The sequence below is a fragment of the Dreissena polymorpha genome, chromosome 3 (assembly GCF_020536995.1).
Source record: "Dreissena polymorpha isolate Duluth1 chromosome 3, UMN_Dpol_1.0, whole genome shotgun sequence".
NCBI classification, from domain to species: Eukaryota; Metazoa; Mollusca; class Bivalvia; order Myida; family Dreissenidae; genus Dreissena; species Dreissena polymorpha.
The window spans coordinates 19997234-20023213 of record NC_068357.1 but is presented as its reverse complement, the minus strand read 5'-3'; the positions used below and the strand labels follow the sequence as shown (position 1 = coordinate 20023213).

General features: G+C 36.5%; 1 protein-coding gene across 1 annotated transcript in view; it reads left to right on the top strand.

Moving 5' to 3' along the window:
• Positions 1–22957, top strand: part of LOC127873212 (1-phosphatidylinositol 4,5-bisphosphate phosphodiesterase beta-4-like) — a 107497-nt gene extending 84540 nt beyond the window's left edge. Inside the window, exons 26-31 of the mRNA XM_052416972.1 lie at positions 40–222; positions 3209–3440; positions 4019–4261; positions 10413–10514; positions 11574–11718; positions 15814–22957. Coding sequence (XP_052272932.1) covers positions 40–222; positions 3209–3440; positions 4019–4261; positions 10413–10514; positions 11574–11718; positions 15814–15882 — 974 coding nt within the window. The 3' untranslated portion in view covers positions 15883–22957. The remainder of the gene's footprint in view (positions 1–39; positions 223–3208; positions 3441–4018; positions 4262–10412; positions 10515–11573; positions 11719–15813) is intronic.
• Positions 22958–25980: the final 3023 nt, after the last annotated feature.

The window sequence follows — 25980 nt, the reverse complement described above, 5'->3', positions numbered from 1 at the left end:
CTTTTGACCTCAGGTAATCTTTTTCATGTTCATTTTCAGACATCGTCTCATCTCTGTTTAAACCGCAACTACAGCCAACCAATCAGATCGTTAAGATGGGGATTGATGAGAAGGATATTGGGGAAATCCCCCTCGTTGCTAAGCGGCATTCATCAAGTAACGGCTCCAAGGCCTACGCTCTGTCTCAAAATAGCACAGATGGAAGTCGTATGAAAAAAGATGGTAAGACAGTGTGGGCAATAAGTTTAATTTAGTTATTTACAGTAAAGCATGCAATTGATGATAATTTTATATAATTTATCTATTTGGATATATCTATTGGATTCATAGAATTTTAAAATAAAGTGTTTGAGTTAAGAAATAATATTTGTTATCATATTTGTTTGTTGAATCACTCACAGTCAGGACTATAGGTGCGTAGCAATAAAATCACAAGTTGGAAGGGCGACTACATTTTTAGCTCACCTGATTGCTCAGGTGAGCTTTTGTGATCGGTCTTTGTCCGTCGTCTGTCCGTCCGTCCACATTTGTTCGTAAACACTCTAGAGGCCACATTTATAATCCGATCTTCATGAAACTTGGTCAGAAGCTTTGTCCCAATGAAATCTCGGTCGAGTTTGAAACTAGGTCGTGCCAGGTCAAAATCTAGGTCACTAGGTCAAAAAAAAGAAAAAACTTTTTAACACTTTAGAAGTCACATTTCATGCCCAATCTTCATGTAACTTTGTCAAAATGTTTGTCTTAATGATATATTGGTTGAGTTCAAAAGTGGTTCTGGTCCGTTGAAAAACATGGACGCCAGTGGGCGGGGCAGTTTTCCTTATTTTGCTATAGAGAAACCTTGTAAACACTATAGAAGTCACAATTTTTGCCCAATCATCATGAAAGTTGGTCAAAACATTGGTTTTATTGATATCTCGGACGAGTTCGAAAATGGTCCAGATCGGTGAAAAAACATGGCCGCCAGTGGGCAGGGCATTTTTCTCTATACGTATATAGTTAAAACATGTGAACACTCTAGAAGTCACATTTTTGGCCCAACTTTCATGAAATTTGGTCAGAACATTTGTTTCCTTGATATAAGAGTTGAGTTCGAAAATGGTTCCGGTCAGTTGAATAACATGGCTGCCAGGGGGGGGGGGGCAGTTTTCCTTATTTGGCTATAGAGAAACCTTGTAAAAACTCTAGAAGTCACATTTTTTGCCCAATCATCATGAAAGTTGGTCAAAACATTAATTTTATTGCTATCTCCGACGAGTATGAAAATGGTCCAGATCGGTGAAAAAACATGGCCGCCAGTGGGCGGGGCATTTTTCTCTATTTGTATATAGTGAAAACATGTGAACACTCTAGAAGTCACATTTTAGGCCCAATTTTCATGAAATTTGGTCAGAACATTAGTTTCCTTGATATGAGAGTTGAGTTCGAAAATGGTTCCGGTCAGTTGAATAACATGGCTGCCAGGGGGGTGGGGGCAGTTTTCCTAATTTAGTTATAGAGAAACCTTGTTAACACTCTAGAAGTAACAATTTTTGCCCAATTGTCATGAAAGTTGGTCAAAACATTGGTTTTATTGATATCTCGGACAAGTTCGAAAATGGTCCAGATCGGTGAATAAACATGGTTCCAGTGGGCGGGGCATTTTTCTCTGTATGTATATAGTGAAAACATGTAAACACTCTTGAAGTCACATTTTTGTTCCAATTTTCATGAAATATGGTCAGAACATTTGTTTCCTTGATATGAGTGTTGAGTTCGAAAATGGTTCCGGTCAGTTGAAAAACATGGCTGCCGGGGGGGGGCAGTTTTCCTTATTTGGCTATAGAGAAACCTTGTAAACACTCTAGAAGTTACAATTTTTGCCCAATCAACATGAAAGTTGGTCAAAACATTGGTTTTATTGATAACTTGGACGAGTTCAAAATGGTCCAGATCGGTGAAAAAACATGGCCGCCAGTGGGCGGGGCATTTTTCTCTATATGTATGTAGTGAAAACATGTGAAAACTAGAAGTCGAATTTTTGGCCCAATTTTCATGAAATTTGGTCAGAACATTAGTTTCCTTGATATGAGAGCTTAGTTTGAAAATGGTTCCGGTCAGTTGAATAACATGGCTGCCAGGGGGGAAGGGGGCAGTGTTCTTATATTTATAAAGTAAAAAAAGCTTGTGAACACTCTAGAAGTCACATTTTTTGCCCAATCATCATGAAACTTGGTGAACAGATTGGTTTTATATATATCACATAAATAATGCCATAATTATTGCCCTTAGATTGTCCAAATTTTCATTTTATTATACAAAATCCTTGTAAACACTCTAGAGGTCACAATTTTGTTTCAGATTTTATGAATCTTGGTCATAATATTTATTTTTGTAAGCAAAGTTTTATGTTTGGTAAGGGGGGTCAACTCAAAATATAGGTCACCAGGTCAAATCTTTCAAAAATAAAATCACTCCATATGCCAGAGTTTTGGTTCAATAAGGATGAAACTTGACCAGGATGTTTGTCTGGACAATATCTAGGTCAAGTTTGACGTTTGGTAAAGATTGAATGAACCGACTCCTCTCAGGTGAGCAAACTAGGGCCATCTTGACCCTCTTGTTATATTATGGGCCCATCTTTATGTAACGTACATTCAGCAGCACATATGAATAATATAATCTAATCATATCAAACAAGATGGTGTCAATTTCATTGATCGAAATACAGGGAATGAAGTAAGATTTATTGATAAAACTTAATGATCCAATAAGATATCATTTCGGAGGTACTACAGTGAATGTAACATGCTAGCAAATGCACCTTATATTAAGAAATATTTACATTTTATGTTATTATTAGAATAGATTTTAAGACAATAGATAATATTTGTTAAAGTAATGCACACTTTAATAAATTTGAGTGAACCAGACTAAAAATTGTGTTCTGAGCAAACTGGGCATAATGCATGTGCGTAAAGTGTCATCCAAGATAAGCCAATGCAGTCTGCACAGGCTAATCAGGGACGACTTTCTCCGCCTAAACCAGATTATTGCTAAGAAGAAGAAGAGACTTTCTGCAAAGCGAAATTATCATAAAAGCGGAAAGTGTCGTCCCTGATAAGCCTGTGCGAACTGCACAGGCTTATCTGGGACGACACTTTACGCTCATGCATTTTGCCCAATTTTCACAGAACAAGACACATATTGTCTTATATTTGTTTTTCAGACGATTCATTTTTCGAAGCAATACATCGTGATACTCTCAAATGTGATAAGGCGTTCCAAAAGCTGCTGAAGAAGCAGACCAAGGACCTGGAGGCAAACAAGAAAAGGCACCAGAAGGAGCGACAGAACATGCAGCGGCAACACTGTCTCGTTGTCGACAAACTGCTGGCTGTTCAGGACAAAGAAAAGATAGCCACCGGGAAAATTGTGGAGAAGATAAACAAGAATAAAACGTATGATAATTCAGTGATACGCTTTCTTATCCTAATTTTATGTCTAAAAAGTTACAGTTTGGAGCTCTGGTCCTGTATTCACCACAGAATTTGAAGACAAGTTACGTCTAAGAATAAAAAATAATCCTTAAATTGGAATATTCAAGAATTTTGAATCAAACATTCATTAACTACCTGTATGTACATAATTCCTCATGCATCACATTTTGTAAATAACATAGTCCAGTCTGATGTAGCCTGGATATATTTTTCTTGGTTTTAAAGAATGGGTTGGTAAATACGGGTCCTTGACTGTTTAGGTCAAGCCTCAAGTGTTTTACTAAGATAAACAGAAAATTATTTTGAGTCTAATAAGATCTTACTAGATTGATTAATAGCATTAATTTTGTTAGTTGTCTATAAAACAGTAAATAAAATGTTATAGATCCTTGTATCATTCTCCATTTTATGGGACGGTTCTGGTGTAAAGGAATGCAAGCTTTTCTCCATGACTCTGAGCCACATGGTGGCATTATTCAAGGACATTTCTCACTAATCATGTTCTATATCTCAAATTTAACTTGTATCTTTGTCTTTAGTTTTGAGGATGGTTCTGGCGGGGAGCACTGTAAAATGAAGACTCTGACCCTGGACCACAGGGATAAAGTGCACCAGCTGGTGGTGGAGCAGACAAAGGAGTGGTCCGAGATGGTGCTGTGTCAGCTGACAGAGGAACACGACGCGCGGCGCGAGCACATCGTGCAGCAGGACCGCTGCCTCATGAAACTGCTCCAGGAGGCACAGGCTGCGCAACAGAAGGAGCTAGAAATTAAACAGGAAAAGTGGGTCTCAAACATTAAGCCTTGTTCTAGGAAAGCTGGGCTAAATGCATGTGAGAGAAGTGTCATCCCATTTAAGCCTGTGCTGTCTTCTCTGCAAACTTCACAGGCTAATGTGGGAAAACATTTTACACATGAATTCAGCCCAGTTTTCCCAGAGTGCGACTCAGTTTTTGTCATGGCAGATATTCACAATGCTTATGAAGACGTCTCTATATATCATGTACTTAAGTGGAAACATCATATCAAATTTGCTTGTAAATATCTATGTTTTATTTGTACTAAATAATGCAATATGGATCATTTTAGTGATATTCATATGTTTTTAGCTCACCTGAGCACAACGTGCTCATGGTGAGCTTTTGTGATCGCCTTTTGTCCGTCGTCCGTTGTGCGGCGTCAACATTTGACTTGTTAACTCTCTAGAGGCCACATTTATTGTCCAATCTTCATGAAATTTGGTCAGAAGATTGGTCTCAATGATATCTTGGATGAGTGCAAAAACGGTTATGTTTGCTTGAAAATCATGACTGCCAAGGGGCGGGGCATTATTCCTAATATGGCTATAGTAAAATCTTGTTAACAATCTAGAGGCCACATTTATTGTCTGATCTTCATGAAACTTGGTCAGAAGATTTATCTTAATAATATCTTGGACGAATTTGAAAATGATGCTGGTTGGTTAAAAAACATGGCCACCATGAGGTGGGGCATTTTTACTTATATGGGTATAGTAAAACCTTGTTGACACCGTAGAGGTCACATTTATTTACCGATCTTCATGAAACTTACTCAGAAGATTTGTCCTAATGATATCTTGGATGAGTTCAAAAATGGTAACCTTTGCTTGAAAAACATGGCTGCCAAGGGGCGGGGCATTTTTCCTTATATGGCTATATATGCATGGCTGCCAAGGGGCGGGGCATTTTTCCATATATGGCTATATATGACTATAGTAAAATCTTGTTAACACTCTAGAGGCCACATTTATTGTCCAATCTTCATGAAACTTGGTCAGAAGATTTATCCCAATAATATCTTGGACGCGTTCGAAAATGATGCTGATTGGTTGAAAAACATTGCCGACAGGGGGCGGGGCATTTTTCCATATATGGCTATAGCAAAACCTTTTTAACACTCTAGAGGCCACATTTATTGTCCAATCTTCATGAAATATGGTCAGAAAATTTGTCTTATTGATATCTTGGATGAGTTAAAAAATGGTTATGTTTGCTTGAAAAACATGGCTGCCAAGGGGCGGGGCATTTTTGCTTATATGGCTATATTTGGCTGTAGTAAAATCTTGTTAACACTCTAGAGGCCACATTTATAGTCCGATCTTCATGAAACTCGGTCAGAAGATTCATCCCAATTATATCTTGCATGAGTTCAAAAATGATGCCGGTTGGTTAAAAAACATTGCCACCATGGGGTGGGGCATTTTTACTTATATGGCTATAGTAAAACCTTGTTAACACTGTAGAGGTCACATTTATTTTCCAATCATCATGAAACTTGGTCAGAAGATTTGTCCCAATGATATCTTGGATGGGTATGAAAATGGTTTTGGTTGCTTTTTTGAAAATGTTGCCAGTTGGTTGAAAAACATGGTTGCCAAGGGGGCGGGGCATTTGTCCATACATAGCTAAAGTAAAACCTTGTTAACACTCTAGCAGCCACATTTTTTGTTCAATCGTCATGAAACTTGGTCCGAAGAGAGGTTAAATAATAAAGTTTAATAACTGTTTCAGTTGATATAAAATATGTTGAAATGAGATGTATTACAAGCATCAGTCATTAACTAAAATATGTAGCAGAACAGATGTAATGCAACTATTTGTATACATGTGTATGTGGTATTGGGAAAATACCACAGAATGAATGAGTATATTTGAGAATCTATTCTATTAACACAGTGCCAAGTTCTTGTAACTAATGTAAAGAAGAATTATAAGGTTAGTGCTAAATAATCACAAGGAAATTAAAGGTAAAAAGTGTAACTATTTATGTAATGAAAATGATAAATTCTACTTTAAGGATATGAAATCATACCCTCAATAGAATGGTGAAGTTTGTTATATATATACATTTTATAAAGAAATCGAATTAAGTGAAAGAAGAATATGAAGATGAAAATATAATGCAAATGTATATATTTACAAACACAATGTAAAACATTGAAACATGAAATGTGAAGCAAACAATGAGGAGCTCATACTTTGGTAAGATTATGCTGAATGGAAGCATTTGGCAATGTGTAACATATTAAAGTCTTCCTTTACATGTGTTTAACATTAATGTACATAAAATGTGTAAGCAAACATAGCAAAACAACAATGAAAAGATACACAGTATAATTTATGTTGGATTTGCACAGGTACCCATTTCTACTCTGAATCTATATATATAATTTAGAGTGTTTACTGTTCAAAAGAATTTATGATTCAGATGCTGAAGAAGTGGTTCAAGAAAATGTTGGAAACATTGACACCCTATTAGATGATGCAAATATTGAAAATAGAAATGCAACATTCACATTTGCACCAGGTGAAGGTCAAAGGCCAGTGAGTTTATATCAAGATACATTGTATAGATGCAAAATATCTCTGTTTTCCTTCTATTTTCTGTGGTCAGAGACGATTGGATAACGATCAAAGGCTTGTTCCAGTTCATTATAATGACATTGCTAAATGGGAATTACGCAGTAAAGATAGACGGGCTGCTAACAGTGTTCCAAACATATTTTTTAAACTGAAGAAAATGCAAATGAAACAATTAAGTGATAAAGTCAATCTTTCTGTTCGAAGATGCAAAGATAGCAGCAAGAAAATTACTGTCATTCAGGCTAAAGATCCAAATTTCATGGACAATAGGGTTAAAAAGATGAGGGCTATTACATATTCAAGCAATGCGCAATTCTCCAGCCTATTTGAAAACTAGGAAAAAAGATGTTTTTGCTATGATTAGACAATTAAGGTTGCCAACATGGTTTATGTCACTATCTTCTGCTGGTACTAGGTGGCCTGATCTACTAAAAATGCTCTCAAAGTTGAATCTAGGCAAGGAATTTAATAATACACAGATTGAAAATCTTACTTGAGAAGAAAAAATAAAGCTAATACAAAAAGATCCTGTAACATGTTCAAGATATTTTGACCACAGGGTTTAGGAGTTTATCAACATTGTGCTGACAAGTGAGCATAAACCACTTGGTAAATTAACAGATTATTTGTACAGAGTTGAATTCCAACAGCGTGGTTCTCCACACATTCACATGCTTGTATGGATAGAAAATGCTCCAAAGTTTGGAGTTAACAGCAATGAAGAAATATCTCTTTATGTGAATCAGTTTTTGCAGTGCTCTTCTAAAAATGATGCTCTTGGGTCCTTAAATGAACTTCAACTTCATAAACACTCAAGAACTTGTCGCAAGAAAGAAGACAAATTGTGTCGCTTTGGTTATCCACTGCCTCCACTTTCTGAGACCATGGTTTTAGATCCTCTTGAAGGAGACAAAGACAAATACTATACATTGTATCAAAATCTTCAAAAGAAAATAAATGATCACAAAGATGGGTATGATATAACATATGAAGAGTTCCTCAAAACTGTTGTGCAATGCCTGAAGCAGAATACATTAAGTGCATACGAAGTTCTTTGACAGCTTCCAAAGTCTTCTTAAAGCGATCTCCTAAAGACATACGAGTCAATTTATATAATGAATCTATTTTGAAAGCTTGGAAGGCAAACATAGACATTCAGTTTGTTCTTGACCCTTATGCATGTGCGATGTACATTGTTTCATACATAAGTAAATCATAGAGAAGTATGAGTAATTTAATGCATGCTGCAGCAAAAGAAGCCATAATTGGAAATCTTGATATCAAGAAACAAGTGTGACATATTGGCAATGTCTTTTCAAATAGTGTTGAAGTTAGTGCCCAGGAAGCTGTTTATTTAGTTCTTGGAATGTCACTCACAAAGAGCACCAGAGATGTTGTATTCATCAACACTTCCCCTCAAAATCAACGTATTCAATTGTTAAAGCAAAAATCACTGCTTGATGAAATGCCAAATGATTCAACAGATGAAAATCAAAAGATCAAAAAATTAAATAATCATTTATAAAAATATAAATACTTTTTTGTTCTATCATGTGCCATGTTTCACACAAGTATAGTTGCGGATACATAGGTACCTGCTGTGGGTGTCTTTTTTATCAGTGGAAACTAGGAGATAAAATGAAAAAGAAAAGACAAAGAAATTGTATTTATGCTGAAATTAATAGTTAAGAGCCGGTGTTCCATATCTTAATATTTATTGGCACCAACTTGGAGTTGAACACTGATTACTGAACCAAATGTCTATATACTTGGAGCTGAAACCATAATGGCATACCCACACTGTTGAGTCTGGAGTTGTTATATTAAACTGACTTGGAGTTGCATTCAAAATGTTTATCTGTTACTGGATCTAAGGAGTTTACACTAGCACTAACTTGGAGTTTAACACTGATTACTGATCCATATATCTGTATACTTGGAGTTGAAACCATAATGGCATTCCCACACTGTTGAGACTGGAGTTGTTATATTTAACTGACTGGAGTTGCTTTCAAACTTTTAATCATTCGCCGAAACTGACTTGGAGTTGAACACTGGAGTTGAACACTGGAGATTCATATACCTATATACTTGGAGAACTGCAAGCTTTATGGTTACCATGGTTACCATCAACTAATGCACAGAAAGAATCAGCTTTCAATTTGATTTGATCTCCCCACTCATTCCATCCCGCGAAACCCTTAATTTTCCTAAGCAAGGTAATCATGCTATTATACAGAATTGCAGTTTACCTATATGTTTTTCAAAAGGTCAGACAGCTTAATTGGTAGAGCAACCCAGGCCGATATCAGTAGATGGCTCATGGGTGGTTTCGGGTTCGAATCCCGATCTGACCTTCATAGGTAAACTTGTGGTTGCAAGGCTGGCAACTGATAGTGTGACAATCTGTTTGGGGCAGGATTTTGGGCTAACAGTTCAGTTCATCAGGTCACATGAAACACTTTAATATGGCCCGTTTGTTGTGTAATTGCTGATTTACATAATAATTAAAAAGTTCATTTCCTCATTTTTTATACCAGTCTTAAGAAGTCCACGATCTTCTGCTAGGAAGCACCTTTATTAATTTAATTCAAAAATTATCAAGTTTTTTGTTAGTTTCTTTTAATAAACATTGATTGACCTCCCTTTGAGGCTTTGCCTTATTTCATATTATGGCTATAGTAAAACCTTGTTAACATTTTAGAGGCCACATTTATTTTCCGATCTTCATGAAACTTGGTCAGAAGATTTGTCCCAATGATATCTTGGATGACTTTGAAAATGGTTTCAGTTGCTTAAAAAACATGGCCACCAGGGGGCTTTGGGCTGCACAGAACAGGTCAGTTCCTTTCCTCTCAGGTGAGCGACTTTGGGCCTTTCAGGCCCTCTTGTTAAATGATTCTTGTAAAAAGATTTCAGCAAAGAATAGCCAGACATGTGAGAAAGTCAATGAATGTAAGGAATTTTGGTAGACTTTCACCAAGGATCTTCCTCCCCTGATTTTTGTTTGTTCTGTTTTGATCAAGCAATCATTTGTGGTTCATGGAAATCATACTTGCATGTTTATTTGTCTGCTTATGTTAACATATTATTAAAATCATTTTCAAAAATCAGCCAAATAGCCCAACTATTTTTAATCATGGTCCTTGGATTATCTAAATTGTCCTTTTTAGCCATCTCTGTTTTCATGCAATCTTTCCCATTCATGAACATGTTTGTCGTGACAATATACGCCAAGTTCAATTATCAACAAAATATACCCAGGAATTTTTGGTAATGGCCCTTGAATTATCTTATATTGACCTTTAATCAAACTGTTTCTGATCTGAACTGAGCATGTTGCACAAATTTACATCTGTAAAATGAACAGTGTGGAAATTATGCCAATAATTAAGAGTTATCAATTTTATTCTGCTGTAGCAGAAGGAAACGATAACCCATATTCCGATAGTAACGGGAAACAGTTTGACAGTGCATAAAGTGTTGTCCCAGGGACAACATCTTACGTCCATGCATTAAGCCCCATTTTCCCAATACCTGTTTGTGTATAGAGAAAACAAGGAGCTGAGGGCCAGTCAGGCGAAGCAGTCGGTGGAGTCCAGCAAGTCTGTGATGAATGATAAGGCCATCAAGAACAAGGCTGAACGGGAGAGGTACGTACACTACACCGTGTTCTTGTGTATTAACCCTTTTAGCGCTCTAATCGAATTTTAAAGGCCTTTGCAAACAGTTTGGATCCTGATCAGACGATCCAAACTGTTTGCTATTCTGATATTGGTCTTTGAAAAAAAGTGAAGAAAATTATGATTTTAGAAATTTAGCAGACACCAATTTAGCAGACGACAAAGATCCCAGCATGCGAAGGGTTAATGCTGGACTGATGTCAAGGTCACTCACTGCTGTGTACTAGGCTGGTATTCATCAACCTATTCCTAAACCTAAGTCTTAAATTAAAGAACATTCTTGAAACTCATATGTTCTAATAGCAAGATATAGTTCATACTGACGTGAAATTAAAAACGTTTGAATACACATTTCATCTTTTATAACAATATATTTATGACATAAGAAACATGTGTAGCTTTTATATATTCAAAAGCTGAACAGATGAGTCGCGTTCTAAGAAAACTGGGCATAATGCATGTGCGTAAAGGGTCGTCCCAGATTAGTGCAGTGCAGTCCGTACAGGCTAATCAGAGACGACACTTTCCACTTTTATGGTATTTTTCGTTTAAAGGAAGTCTCTTCTACAGGAAAATCCAGTTAAGGCGGAAAGTGTCGTCCCTGATTAGCCTGTGCAGACAACATTACTTCCACAACATTACATTTGTAGGGGGGCTGCTGTTTTGTCTGTTACAAAGCTATTGTTACATCTGAAATTTTGTTTTCATTGGACGAATGTTGAGATCAGAAATGAGCTAAAGTGTTAAAAGTTGTGGGCCAGGCTATTTGGTTCCTAACAGTAATTGAACATTGAATGTTTTTAAGTGATAGCTATTTGCTGTAATGTACACGTATATTTGTTAACAAATGATACACAATCTTTGATCGAAACTTGTAGGCAACACGAATTTTGCAATCTATATCAATAATAAAATGTATGTACTTTCAAGAACCACAACCCCATTTGGTATGCTGTAACACATTACTTTAATGATACCAGTAACATTACTTTAATGATACCAGGCAAAAACTTTCTGAATGCTTTTCAGGCGATTCAGAGAAATAAATGAAAACAACATGAAGAAATTCATCGATGAACGTAGGCGATTACTGGTCAAGCATTCAAAGAAAATGGAGCAGCTGAAAAAATTTCATCAAGAGCAGCTAGACAAATTTGCTAAAGAAACAGCTAAGGTAATTATTTAATCTCATAGTGTACATATGAGTCACGTTCTGAGAAAACTGGGCATAATGCATATGCGTAAAGTGTCGTTCCTGATTAGCCTGTGCAGTCCGCACAGGCTAATCAGGGATGACACTTTCCACCTAAATTGATTTTTGCAGAGAAGAGACTTCATTTTAACGAAAAATGTCATACAAGCGGAAAGTGTAGTCCCTGATTAGCCTGTGCGGACTGCACAGGCTAATCTGGGACGACACTTTACGCACATGCATTATGCCCAGTTTTCTTAGAACGCGACTCATATGATTGACTCTTTTTTGGGTCACAATGGTTTAATGCATGCGCAGAAAGTGTCATCCAAGATTAGTCTGTGCAGTACAGACAAGATAATCAAGGACAAAACTTTCCACTTTTATGGTATTTTTTAGCTCACCTGATTGCTCAGGTGAGCTTTTGTGACCAGTCTTTGTCCGTCGTCTGTCTGTCCATCCGTCCGTAAACATTTGCTTGTAAACACTCTAGAGGCCACATTTCTTGTCCAATCTTCTTGAAACTTGGTCAGAAGCTTTGTCCCAATGAAATCTCGGCCAAGTTCGAAACTGGGTTGTGCCTGGTCAAAAACAAGGTCAAAAAAAAGAAAAACCTTGTAAACACTGTAGAAGTCACATTTCATGCCCAATCTTCATGTTATTTTGTCAAAATGTTTGTCTTAATGATATCTTGGTTGAGTCCAAAAGTGGGTCCGATCCGTTGAAAAACATGGCCGCCAGTGGGCGGGGCAGTTTTCCTTATTTGGCTATAGAGAAACCTTGTAAACACTCTAGAAGTCACAATTTATGCCCAATCATCATGAAAGTTGGTTAAAACATTGGTTCAATTGATGTTTCTGACGAGTTCGAAAATGGTCGAGATCATTGAAAAAACATGGCCGCCAGTGGGTGGGGCATTTTTCTCTATATGTATATAGTGACAGTTTTCCCTATTTGGCTATAGAGAAACCTTGTAAACACTCTAGAAGTCACAATTTTTGCCCAATCATGATGAAAGCTGGTCAAAACATTGGTTTTATTGATATCTTGGACGAGTTTGAAAATGGTCGGGATCGGTGAAAAAACATGGCCACCAGTGGGCGGTGCATTTTTCTCTATATGTTTATAGTGAAAACATGTGAACACAGTAAAAGTCACATTTTTGGCCCAATTTTCATGAAATTTGCTCAGAACATTCGTTTCCTTGATACCAGAGTTGAGTTCAAAAATGGTTCTGGTCAGTTGAATAACATGGCTGCTGGGAGGGGGGCAGTTTTCTCATTATGCCCCCCCCCCCCCCTTTCGAAGAAGAGGGGTATATTGTTTTGCTCATGTCGGTCCGTCCGTCCACCAGATGGTTTCCGAATGATAACTCAAGAGCGCTTATGCCAAGGATCATGAAACTTCATAGGTACATTGATCATGACTAGCAGATGACCCCTATTGATTTTCAGTTCACTAGGTCAAAGGTCAAGGTCACGAAAACCCGAAATAGTAAAATGGTTTCCGGATGATAACTCAAGAACGCTTATGCCTAGGATCATGAAACTTCACAGATACATTGATCATGACTCGCAAATGACCCCTATTGATTTCAGGTCACTAGGTCAAAGGTCACAGTGACCCAAAGCAGTAAAATGGTTTCTGGATGATTACTCAAGAACGCTTATGCCTAGGATCATGAAACTTCATAGATACACTGATCATGACTCGCAGATAACCCCTATTGATTTTCAGGTCACTAGGTCAAAGGTCAAGGTCACAATGACCCGAAATAGTAAAATGGTTTCCGGATGATAACTCAAGAACGCTTAGGCCTAGGATCATGAAACTTCATAGGTACATTGATCATGACTCGCAGATGACCCCTATTGATTTTCAGGTCACTAGGTCAAAGGTCAAGGTCACGGTGACCCGAAATAGTAAAATGGTTTCCAGATGATAACTCAAGAACGCTTATGCCTAGGATCATGAAACTTCATAGGTACAATGATCATGACTCGCAGATAACCCCTATTGATTTTCAGGTCACTAGGTCAAAGGTCAACGTCACAATGACCCGAAATAGTACAATGGTTTCTGGATGATAACTCAAGAACGCTTTGGCCTAGGATCATGAAACTTCATAGGTACATTGATCATGACTCCCAGATGACCCCTATTGATTTTCAGGTCACTATGTCAAAGGTCAATATCACGGTGACCTGAAATAGTAAAATGGTTTCCAGATGATAACTCAAGAACGCTTATGCCTAGGATTATGAAATTTCATAGGTACATTTATCATGGCTCGCAGATGACCCCTTTTGATTTTCAGGTCACTAGGTCAAAGGTCAAGGTCACGATGACCCGAAATAGTAAAATGGTTTCCGGATGATAACTCAAGAACGCTTATGCCTAGGATCATGAAACTTCATAGGTACAATGATCATGACTCGCAGATAACCCCTATTGATTTTCAGGTCACTAGGTCAAAGGTCAAGGTCACGATAACCCGAAATAGTACAATGGTTTCTGGATAATAACTCAAGAACGCTTTGGCCTAGGATCATGAAACTTCATAGGTACATTGATCATGACTCGCAGATGACCCCTATTGATTTTCAGGTCACTATGTCAAAGGTCAATATCACGGTGACCTGAAATAGTAAAATGGTTTCCAGATGATAACTCAAGAACGCTTATGCCTAGGATTATGAAACTTCATAGGTACATTGATCATGACTTGAAGATGACCCCTATTGATTTTCAGGTCACTAGGTCAAAGGTCAAGGTCACGGTGACCTGAAATAGTAAAATGGTTTCTGGATGATAACTCAAGAACGCTTATGCCTAGGATCATGAAACTTCATAGGTGCAATGATCATAATTCGCAGATGACCCCTATTGATTTTGAGATCACTAGGTCAAAGGTCAAGGTCACGGTGACCTGAAATAGTAAAATGGTTTCTGGATGATAACTCAAGAACGCTTATGTCTAGGTTCATGAAACTTCATAGGTATATTGATCATGACTCGCAGATGACCCCTATTGATTATCAGGTCACTAGGTCAAAGGTCAAGGTCACAGTGCCAAAAAAGTATTCACACAATGGCTGGCAAGGGTACGGTGACTCAACTTAGAAAAATGGTTTCTGGATGATAACTCAAGAATGCTAACGCCTAGGATCATGAAACTTCATAGGTACATTAATCATGACTCGCAGATGAAATAATGATGAAACTTGACCAGGATGTTTGTCTGTACAATATCTAGGTCAAGTTTGACATTTGGTAAAGATTGAATGAACAAACTCCTCTCAGGTGAGCGAACTAGGGCCATCTTGGCCCTCTTGTTTAAAGGAAGTCTCATATGAGCAAAAATTCAGGTAAGACAAAATTGGCGTCCTCAATAAGCCTGTGTAGACTGGCAAATCAGGGACAACACTTTATGCACATGTATGAAACCCAGTTTTTCCAGAGTGAGGGTCAATTTGCATGAACACCACTGCAGCTCGTCAATACTGGATGCTACAACACATTGATATTTAAATAGTTGTTAATAAGTTGTGATAATAGTATATATCTCATTATACACAACCTTTTTAACCTTTATAAAGCCTTAAGATACTGTTGATTCGATTAATTATGTTGACATGCAATTTTGAGTATTTGATTTAGTGGTTGAGGGAGCTACGAAAATTAGCATCCAACAAACAAATAATATTGGCTTCACAGTAATTCAAATGGATCTAACCAGCGCTTAATTGGACCCACCAATGTTGGGCATGTATGTTTATCAAACACAGCAAATCCCCTTGTTAAGTAAGCATCATCACAAAATACTTATTTTGAAAATGTGACCTTGAAATGAAAACATCGTAAGGACATCTCTTAATAAACATTAAATTGTGTTCACAATCAAGCTATAAATACTAAACAATGCAAAGAGGTTTACAGATGTAAATTCATGTTTTAAAATTGGATCACCTATCAAAATATAACTGTGTAAAATATTAACTTTACATAGGGCATGTTAAAACTGTATTTCAGGCATTGGCTCTGTTTACTTCACTCAAAGTATTTTCTGTATTTCAGGAACTAGACGTTGCTGAAATGGTTCGAACAGAGGCCATTCTTGCCACAAAACCAGAGACTGATTGTTAGATCTAGTGTACTTAGGGTTGACAACAACAGTTTTTATTTGCAGAGATTGCATTTTTTTAAGGAATCTATTTTTCATAGATTGCATATTTGAAGAGTTTTTTTAGCTCACTTGAGCACAATATGCTCATGGTGAGCTTTTGTATCGCCTTTTGTCCGTCATGCGGCATCAACATATGCCTTGTTAACACTCTATAGGCCACATTTATTGTCCAATCTTCATGAAAGTACATCAGAAGATTTGTGGTAATGATATCTTGGACAAGTTCAAAAACGGTTCTGGTTGGTTGAAAAACATGGCCGCCAGGGGTAGGGCTTTTTTTCTTATATGGCTATAGTAAAACCTTGTTAACACTCTAAAAGTCACATTTATAGTCCAGTCTTTATTGATCTTTAGTCAGAACATTTTTTGTGATGATATCTTGGAAAAGTTTGAAAATGGTTTCAGTCTGTTGAAAAGCATGGCTGCCAGGGGGAGGGGCATTTTTCCTTACATGGCTATTGTAAAACCTCGTTAACACTCTTAAGGTAACATTTATAGTTCAATCTTCATGAAACTTGGTCAGAACATGTGTTCAAATGTTATCTTAGGCTGCACAGAACAGGTCAGTAAACAAACGTTCAAACTACCAGTAGATATATACATATATTTATTTTGAGTGTTGCCGTACCATCACTGTCCAGTTTTTAGCTCACCCTTTATGACATGCTCATGGTGAGCTTTCTTGGTCAGCTTTTCTCCGTTGTTTGTGGTGTGCCATCATCATTAGCCTTGAAAACAATCTAGAGGCAACACATTTTTGGCTCAATTATCATATAACTTGCTCAGAACATTTTGAAATAATATTTTGTCTAGTTCAGGTCCGTTGCAAAACAAAGAGGACGGGTCAGTCTTATGTAACTGAATTGAAACATTTGGAATGAGCAATAAATAATATTTTTTTCCCAATCTTGTAGTTTTTCTCAGAGCATGTATTCTTATGTATTCAAAAATTCTGGTTGCTATGGCAACAAATAAAAATATATATATATATTTCTGACAATGGTGGAGCTGGTAGGGGACTTATATTGCTTGACAATAGTCTTGTTTATTCAAGAGTTTGACAATGGTGTGTACAAATACCTAGCCGAAATACAATGCAGTTCTTCTGGTATGACAATGGTGTGTACAAATACCTAGCCAAGATACAATGCAGTTCCTCTGGTGTACAAATACCTAGCCAAGATACAATGCAGTTCTTCTGGTGAACAAATACCTAGCCAAGATACAATGCAGTTCTTCTGGTGTACAAATACCTAGCCAAGATACAATGCAGTTCTTCTGGTGAACAAATACCTAGCCAAGATACAATGCAGTTCTTCTGGTGTACAAATACCTAGCCAAGATACAATGCAGTTCTTTTGGTGTACAAATACCTAGCCAAGATACAATGCAGTTCTTCTGGTTTACAAATACCTAGCCAAGATACAATGCAGTTCTTCTGGTGTCCGAATACCTAGCCAAGATACAATGCAGTTCTTCTGGTGAACAAATACCTAGCCAAGATACAATGCAGTTCTTCTGGTGTACAAATACCTAGCCAAGATACAATGCAGTTCTTCTGGTGAACAAATACCTAGCCAAGATACAATGCAGTTCTTCTGGTGTACAAATACCTAGCCAAGATACAATGCAGTTCTTTTGGTGTACAAATACCTAGCCAAGATACAATGCAGTTCTTCTGGTTTACAAATACCTAGCCAAGATACAATGCAGTTCTTCTGGTTTACAAATACCTAGCCAAGATACAATGCAGTTCTTCTGGTGTCCGAATACCTAGCCAAGATACAATGCAGTTCTTCTGGTGTACAAATACCTAGCCAAGATACAATGCAGTTCTTCTGGTATGACATTTTGAAAAACAATATGAGTACCAGACTCTTATTTAAAGGTTCCAAAAAGGTCAACCACTGACCATCTGCTTGCATAAGGTTCCAACTTGGTCAGAACATATGTTCCCATAATGTCTCAGCCCTCATAAAGTCTTTGTCATAACACGTTGAAAGCTAAGTACGAAGTTACATTTCTTATGCATACATGAAAAAAACACATAAAATCTGTAAATCTTCGTTTGGTCTCTGGTGAGCGCACTCTTGTAGTACATTTCTTTTCAACAAAGGACATTTATTTATATTGATTTTCTAAACTACAAGTCAGTGTGATTTCTGTCAGACTTGTCATCAGCAATGTTGTATTTGAAATCCATATTTTGTATTGTTAATTAAAAAATATGTGAAGATGTGGCGATGTAATACCTTTAGCTAAAGACAAGGTTCCACATGTTCTATATTAGCTCTAAAAGAAGGGTGGCCGTCATAATAACTCTTCCTGCTGTTATGATAGTGAATGTTCTGGTTGTTATCATGCTATGATGTAGACCTAGAAGCTTGATTGGTCATTGTCGACTCGGGTACTACTTAAATATACCCTGGTACGGAAAATATACTTTAATATTCCCGGGCATTCTAACACTGATTTGGTCTTGGTCAGTTAATTTTTTCAAATAAATTATGTTTATATTTATGTCAATATCTTGTAAAAATGGCCTCTTTATTGTCCAAACTCATACTCAAAAAGGCATATTGAGGCAGGTTTTGTTCAAAGAGAACTAGTTTTAATATTCTGTAATCACTAAATGGTCTAAATACATGTAACAACATGGGGATTTGGGTATTCAACACAATGATGACATGTTTTGGGGTTCGTAATGTTTTAGACTTTTGTCACACATTTCTATAAAAAATATCTGTTTGTGATTAATCAAAACTATGTGCGTTGTGACAAAGGCATTATTATGACAACGTTTTTCAAGTATATTTTACAACTTTAGATCTGATACATATTTGTTGTCTCATCATTTCACCATAACCATATTGATAAATTGCTGTGAATTGTTGGAAGTATTGTATGTGTGTCTAACATTTTAGACCAGTATTTATACCCCCATTACCATTGGTAATGGGGGCTATATAGGAGTCACTTTGTCGGTCGGTCTGTCTGTTGGTCTGTCCCAAAACTTCATCCGATCTTCACCAAACTTGGTCACAAGTTGTATCTAGATGATGTCTAGGTCAAGCTTGAATATGGGCCATGCCGGGTCAAAAGCTAGGTCACGGGGTCACTCAGTGTGTTTAAACAGAAAGTTTGTCTGGACCAAAACTTTGTCATTTATCGTTAAATTTAAAAATTACTTGGTACATTTATTCACCGTCATGGGACGGTGTGTCGTGTGAAAAAAGTACGTCAATATCTCCAAGGTCAAGGTCACACTAAGTCTTGGATTTCAAAGGTCAAATGCTTGTCTGGGCCATAACTTTATCATTTAATGTGAGATTTTAAAATCATTTGGCAAATTTGTTCACCATCATTGGACGGTGTGTCGTGCAACAAAATTACATTGATATCTCCAAGGTCAAGGTCGCACTTTGAGTTTAAAGGTAAAAAATGAGCTTTTCCGAGCAATAACTATGTTGTTCTTTGTGAGATTTTAAAATCATTTGGCACATTTGTTCACCATCATTGGACGGTGTGTTGCGTGAAAGAATTACGTCGATATCTCCAAGGTCTAGGTCACACTTTAAGTTCAAAGTAAAAAAATGGCCATAAATGAGCTTGTCCGGGCCATAACTATGTCGTTCATTGTGAGATTTAAAAATCATTTGGCGCATTTTTTCACCATCATTGGACGGTGTGTTGAGCGGAAGAATAACGTCAATACCTCCAAGGTCAAGGTCACACTTTGAGTTCAAAGGTCAAAGATGGCCATAAATGAGCTTGTCCGGGCCATAACTATGTCATTCATTGTGAGATTTTAAAATCATGTGGCACATTGGTTCACCATTATTGGACAGTGTGTCTCGCGAAAGAATATTGTCAATATCTCCAAGGTCAAGGTCACACTGAGTTCAAAGGTAAAAATGGCCTTAAATGAGGTTGGTCGGGCCATAGCTATGTTGTTTATTGTGAGATTTTAAATTCATTTGGCATATTTGTTCACCATAATTGGATGGTGTGATGCGCGAAAGAATTATGTTGATATCTGCAACGTCAAGGTCACACTGTGAGTTCAAAGGTCAAAAATGGTCATAAATGATCTTGTCCAAGCCATAACTATGTCATTCATACAAGATTTTAAAATGACTCTGTACATTAATTGTGTTCACAGTCATTGGATGGCATGTCATGCAAAAGAATTCAAGATTTCAAAGGTTGCAATGGCCATTAATGATAATGGCATAATAATTTTTTTAAATTGCCATAAATTAGATTCTCTTGTTTTGTGAAGACAGCATGCAAAATAGTCTGTGTCAATGCGGCAGGTATACGTCATGTCTGTGACAAAGCTCTAGTTTTAAGATGTTTTTTACTAGTCATTTACAAAATAAATTTGTCTTTTATCATGGTTTATTTTAGCATTTTAAATGTCCTATGAATGCAATTTATGTAAATTACTTATATTACGTGCAATATATGTTATTACATGTATAATGTTTACCATACTATTTATTTAATGTGATTTTTATATATTAGTTCATCCATCTTCTCTCTTTTTGTCATGATTAGTGTTTATGTGCCAAACATGCACTGAGTACAATGTTCACGTCAACTTGTTGTAGACTATGTCTTTAAAAGTGTGTGTTCTTTTTGCACATAATTGATTTGTATTAATCCAGAAGGGATTTAAATGGAAGCAGAATCCTGCATTTGGATGCAAGCATTTGGCAATTTTCTCTTTTTCTCCTGCAAATTTTCTGTCTAGCATCATTTTGATGCAAATTTTACCTAGAATGCTTACTTCAAAATATATTTAAGCCACACTTCGCATCATGGAGCTTAATGCATATGCGGAAAGAATCATCCCAAATAAGCCTGTGCAGTCTGCACAGGCTAATCAGGGATGGCACTTTTCGCCTAAACTGGATTTTTGCTAAGAAAAGACTTTCTAAATTAAAAATACCATAAGGGCGGAAAGTGACATCCCTGATTAGCCTGTGCACACTGCACAGGCTAATCTGTGACAACACTTTCTGCACATGCATGAAACCCCTTTTTTTAAAGAGCACGGCCCAATTATATTAAGGAAAAGATGTATCCATGATGGTGCTTACAATTAGAAAAGTACACAAATAAGCAAACCAATTGTGTTATGAATAAATTTTGTTTTAAAGTAATATCCAATTTTGTATTTCAATAACTATATTTTCTGTATTTGTTTTAACAATCTGCATAATATGCATTACATAGTGCAATCATGTTTTAGGACTGCTTTAAATGGAAGTCTCACCATCTGATTTGCCATCCATGTTTGATATTTTTCAAACTTTGTCTTTCTTGTAAAGGTCAAGGTAACGTGTCCACTTTGTTTATGATAAAGATTTGGATTATCAGGATACTAGAAAATGCATGTGTAAAAGAAGAGTTCTTACTGCACTTAGTTTTACAAATCACTCCAGGTTGGTTTAGTATTGAGCGTAAAAAAATCTAATTGATCTTTGAGCATGATTTGTGCCAGTTTAAACATGAATGTATGTCAACTCGGGTTTTAGTACTGTTACACACTAATACAATAAAAGTGATTTTTGAAATCAAATTACTGACCTGAACCGGTTCGTAAACACAACATAGGAAAGAGGAATTGTTTTTGAACACAACATTTTGAGCTAAATTTTATTTAAATGTCAAGATATGTTGCTAAATGGGGTTTTAAACACAAAATATGGAGCTCAAATAGTTTCTAAACTTAAGTAAAACATAACTGGTGTAAGTTGCTAGTATTAATATTTAAATGTTCTATTTGTTTAAAGGATAGTTTCAAAGCTGTGTGATGTCGTATAAGTTATTAACATACTTTGTTTTTTGCTTCTCTTGTGAGCAGTAATGCTATTTCCCACTTTAGTGCGTTCCCACTGCTGTGTGGTTCACTACAAGCAGCCATTGGCCACACGTTTTTCTGAGATTCCAGGCTTGGATTCCATGTTATGCGTATCCAAACATTATGACGGGCTGCTTTTCACTCAGTTGCAATCTACACGATTTGACAAATGCAGATGCAACAATATGTTAAGATCTAATCTCCAATTTAGATGCAAGTATATGCCATCTGTTGGGATCGTTTCAAATTAGTATTTGGACTCGGGGGTGACCATTCTGACATTATCACTATTTTTTTCCCCAAATCAGTACGTTGCAACAGGTGATGCTTCAAGTTAATCAAGCATCAATGTGCTGTGTGAGGATAGTATACAGATGTGTTTGCGATATCTTTCTCGATTTAAATGCTGGTATTCATTATAAGAGCCATGGCTGAACCCAAATGATATAAATACAACCCAATTGATTCTTTAGATCGCAACATATTTTACCAAATCATGATACATTGTGGTGCACAAGATGAACTTCATAACCACTATACAGATGTCCGAATAATTATATTTGTTGCACTTTGTTATGAAACAAAAACATGGTTTGATAGGATGATCACAATATAAGGTCAGATTTAAGCTAATGGGATGAATTCTTTGAAACACTAAAAAAAATCCACGTTTAACAAGTTTGACAAGATTTAGTTCAAGGTCTTATGGAATCAGCAAGATGTCTCCATGATTAACCCTTTGCATGCTGGGAAATTTGTCGTCTGCTAAAATATCATCGGCTGAATTTCTAAAATTAGGATTTTCTTCGATTTTTATTCAAATAATACTATCAGAATAGCAAACAGTTTGGATCCTGACGAGAGGCCAAGTTCTGGATCCAAACTGTTTGGAAAGGCCTTTAAAATTCGGTTCCAGCGCTGAAAGGGTTAAGACCATGATTTTTAATCGTCTAGCCATTCAAGAAAGTTAAACTAAGCATATCCATAATAGTTTAGAGACATTTTCTTGCATCATGTTTTAAGCATTCGAAGCTTTAATTATATAGCGAGTATCTGGCAAGTATATATTTTTAGAGTAGTTCTTACTGATCATTGTTAAGATTTGTTATTTGTCTAATTGTCCTGTTTCATTTGTCATCGAGTGTCTAAATAAATTTTTGAATTTATGTTTGTGTTGAGTTAAAAAAACAATCATCTTTGTCACATTTGGTATTAAAAAATAATTCCATAATTTCTATTTGTGTATCTTTAAATGGCTTTTAAGTTGTTTGATCTAAGAACCGTAAACGCTTGGTCTTTTTTAAAAGTAAATTGAACTTAAAAGAACAAGAGATGTGTTCGTCAGAATCACAATGCCCCCTACTGCGCTGCTTTGAAATAAAATTTCTATTTATCATTTGGGAGGTATAGAAATAATCTCCCTTTAAAGCTTATTACTTCCCTTCAATTTTGTCCAATCTAACAAGAGGGGGGGAGGGTCTGTAGACAGCCAAATTGACCAAGGCCTGTGATTTATCAAAGAGATCATAGCCAGAGTTCATCATGTACCTATAGACATTAGTCCAGAGGTATGTAATGAACCTACTATTCACAAATTAGTACTGTAAAGAAATGATAATTATATCATTAAAAAAAAAAACTTTGACAAATCATTTAGTTGAGTTATAAATAATTCAAATAATAAATATGTACAGTAACTGTGAAAAGAAGTTAAATTCTTGGTAAGGAAATATATAATATAATGATATTTATAATTATATAAATTACTTCCCTTGAAAATAATTGTCTCTAACAAATCTCTATTTTTAGTAGCAAATAATTCAAAGCCACTCTATTTTTAGTAGCAAATAATTAAAAGCCACTTCTGTGACTGTAGATTCACCACTCAATGCGCAGCTCCATGAGATACACGTTGATGCTAAATAGCAATTTGCGAAGTTCAATATTGAATAATTATCTCCCTTTAAACCTTATTACTTCCCTTTGATTTGAATTTTTGACCTTAGACCTTGAAGGATGACCTTGATCTTTTTCCATGATTTGTTTGTGAGAAACACAATGCCGCCTACTGCGCCGCTTTGATTGATTTAACAAAAATATATACGTTGGCAGGGAAGATAATAATGTCCATTTAAAGCTTATTACTTCCCGTGGATTTGTTTTTTTCGACCCAAGACCTTGAAGGATGATGTTCACTTTGAAATTTTAGCACTCAAAATGTTCAGCTCCATGAGATACACATGCATGCCAAATATCAAGTTGCTATCTTATAGTGAAAAAGTTATGGCCAATGTTAAAGTTTTTTCACGGACAGACGGACTGACTAACATACTGACATACTGACTGACAGACAGTTCAACTGCTATATGCCACCCTACTGGGGGCATAAAAACATAAATAAAATAAAAAAATTGCTTTGACAAGAGCTATGTTCGTGAAACAAAATGCCCCCTACTGCGCTGCTTTGAAGCCATATATTTTACCTTTGACCTTGAAGGATGACCTTGACCTTTCACCACTCAAAATGTGCAGCTCCATGAGATACGCATGCATGCCAAATATGGAGTTGCAATCTTAAATATTGCAAAATTTGACCTTGACCTTTCACCACTCAAAATGTGCAGCTCAATGAGATACACATGCATGCCAAATATCGGGTTGATATCTTTAATATTGCAAACTTTGACCTTGACAGATGACTTTGACCTTTCGCCACTCAAAATGTGCAGCTCCATGAGATACGCATGCATGCTAAACATCGAGTTGATATCTTTAATATTGCAAAATTTGACCTTTGACCTTGAAGGATGACCTTGACCTTTTACCACTCAAAATGTGCAGCTCCATGAGATACACATGCATGCCAAATATTGAGTTGCTATCTTCAATATTGCAAAATTTGACCTTGACCTTGAAGGATGGCCTTGACCTTTCACCACTCAAAATGTGCAGCTCCATGAAATATGCATGAATGCCAAATATCAAGTTGCTATCTTCACTATTGCAAAATTTGACCTTTGACCTTGAAGGATGACCTTGACCTTTCACCACTAAAAATGTGCAGCTCCATGAGATACACATTCATACCAAATATCAAGTTACTACTATGTATCTTCAATATTGCAAAATTTGACCTTTCACCTTGAAGGATGACCTTGACCTTAACCTTTCACCACTCCAAATGTGCAGCTCCATGAGATACACATGCATGCCAAATATCAAGTTGCTGAAAAAGTGGTGGCCAATGTTAAAGTTTTCGGACGGACAGACAGACGCCATATATTTGACATTTGACCTTGAAGGATGACCTTGACCTTCACTTTTCACTACTCAAAAAGTGCAGCTCCATGTGATACACATGCATGCCAAGTATCAAGTTGCTATCTTGAAAATTGAAAAAGTTATGGCCAATGTTAAAGTTTTTGGACGGACGGACAGACGTCATATATTTGAACTTTGACCTTGAAGGATGACCTTCACATTTACCTTTCACGACTCAAAATGTTCAGCTCCATGAGATACACATGCATGCCAAATATCAAGTTGCTATCTTGAACATTGAAAAAGTTATGGCCAATGTTAGTTTTCGGACAGACGCCATATATTTGACATTGAAGGATGACCTTGACCTTCACCTTTCACCACTCAAAATGTGCAGCTCCATGAGATGCACATGTATGCCAAATATCAAGTCACTATGTTCAATATTGAAAAAGTTATGGCCATTCAAGTTTTCGGATGGACGGACAGACTGACATACTGACGGACAGTTCAACTGCTATATGCCACCCTACCGGGGGCATAAAAATCTAAGTGAAGCGGATATACAGAATATAAATTAGGTTAGAATTTGAAGGCTGAAAGTCAAATTAATAATGTTGAGTGTTTGTATTGGTTTTGTTTTATTTTGTGCCAACATATGGACTGCTTATTTGAAGTATAAAATTTAATTTGTACTACATCAGTCCAGATGATATGGAAATAGCATTTTAATCCCAAGGTCACAGTTTGGAGCTCTGCTCAAGTAAAATCTGTCTTAAATTCAATTGTGTTATTGAACGGGCACTCTTTTATTCATGTTTACATTTATCAATATTAAACAGGTTATGGAAATAGCATTTTAATCCCAAGGTCACAGTTTGGAGCTCTGCTCAAGTAAAATCTGTCTAAAATTTAATTGTGTTATTAA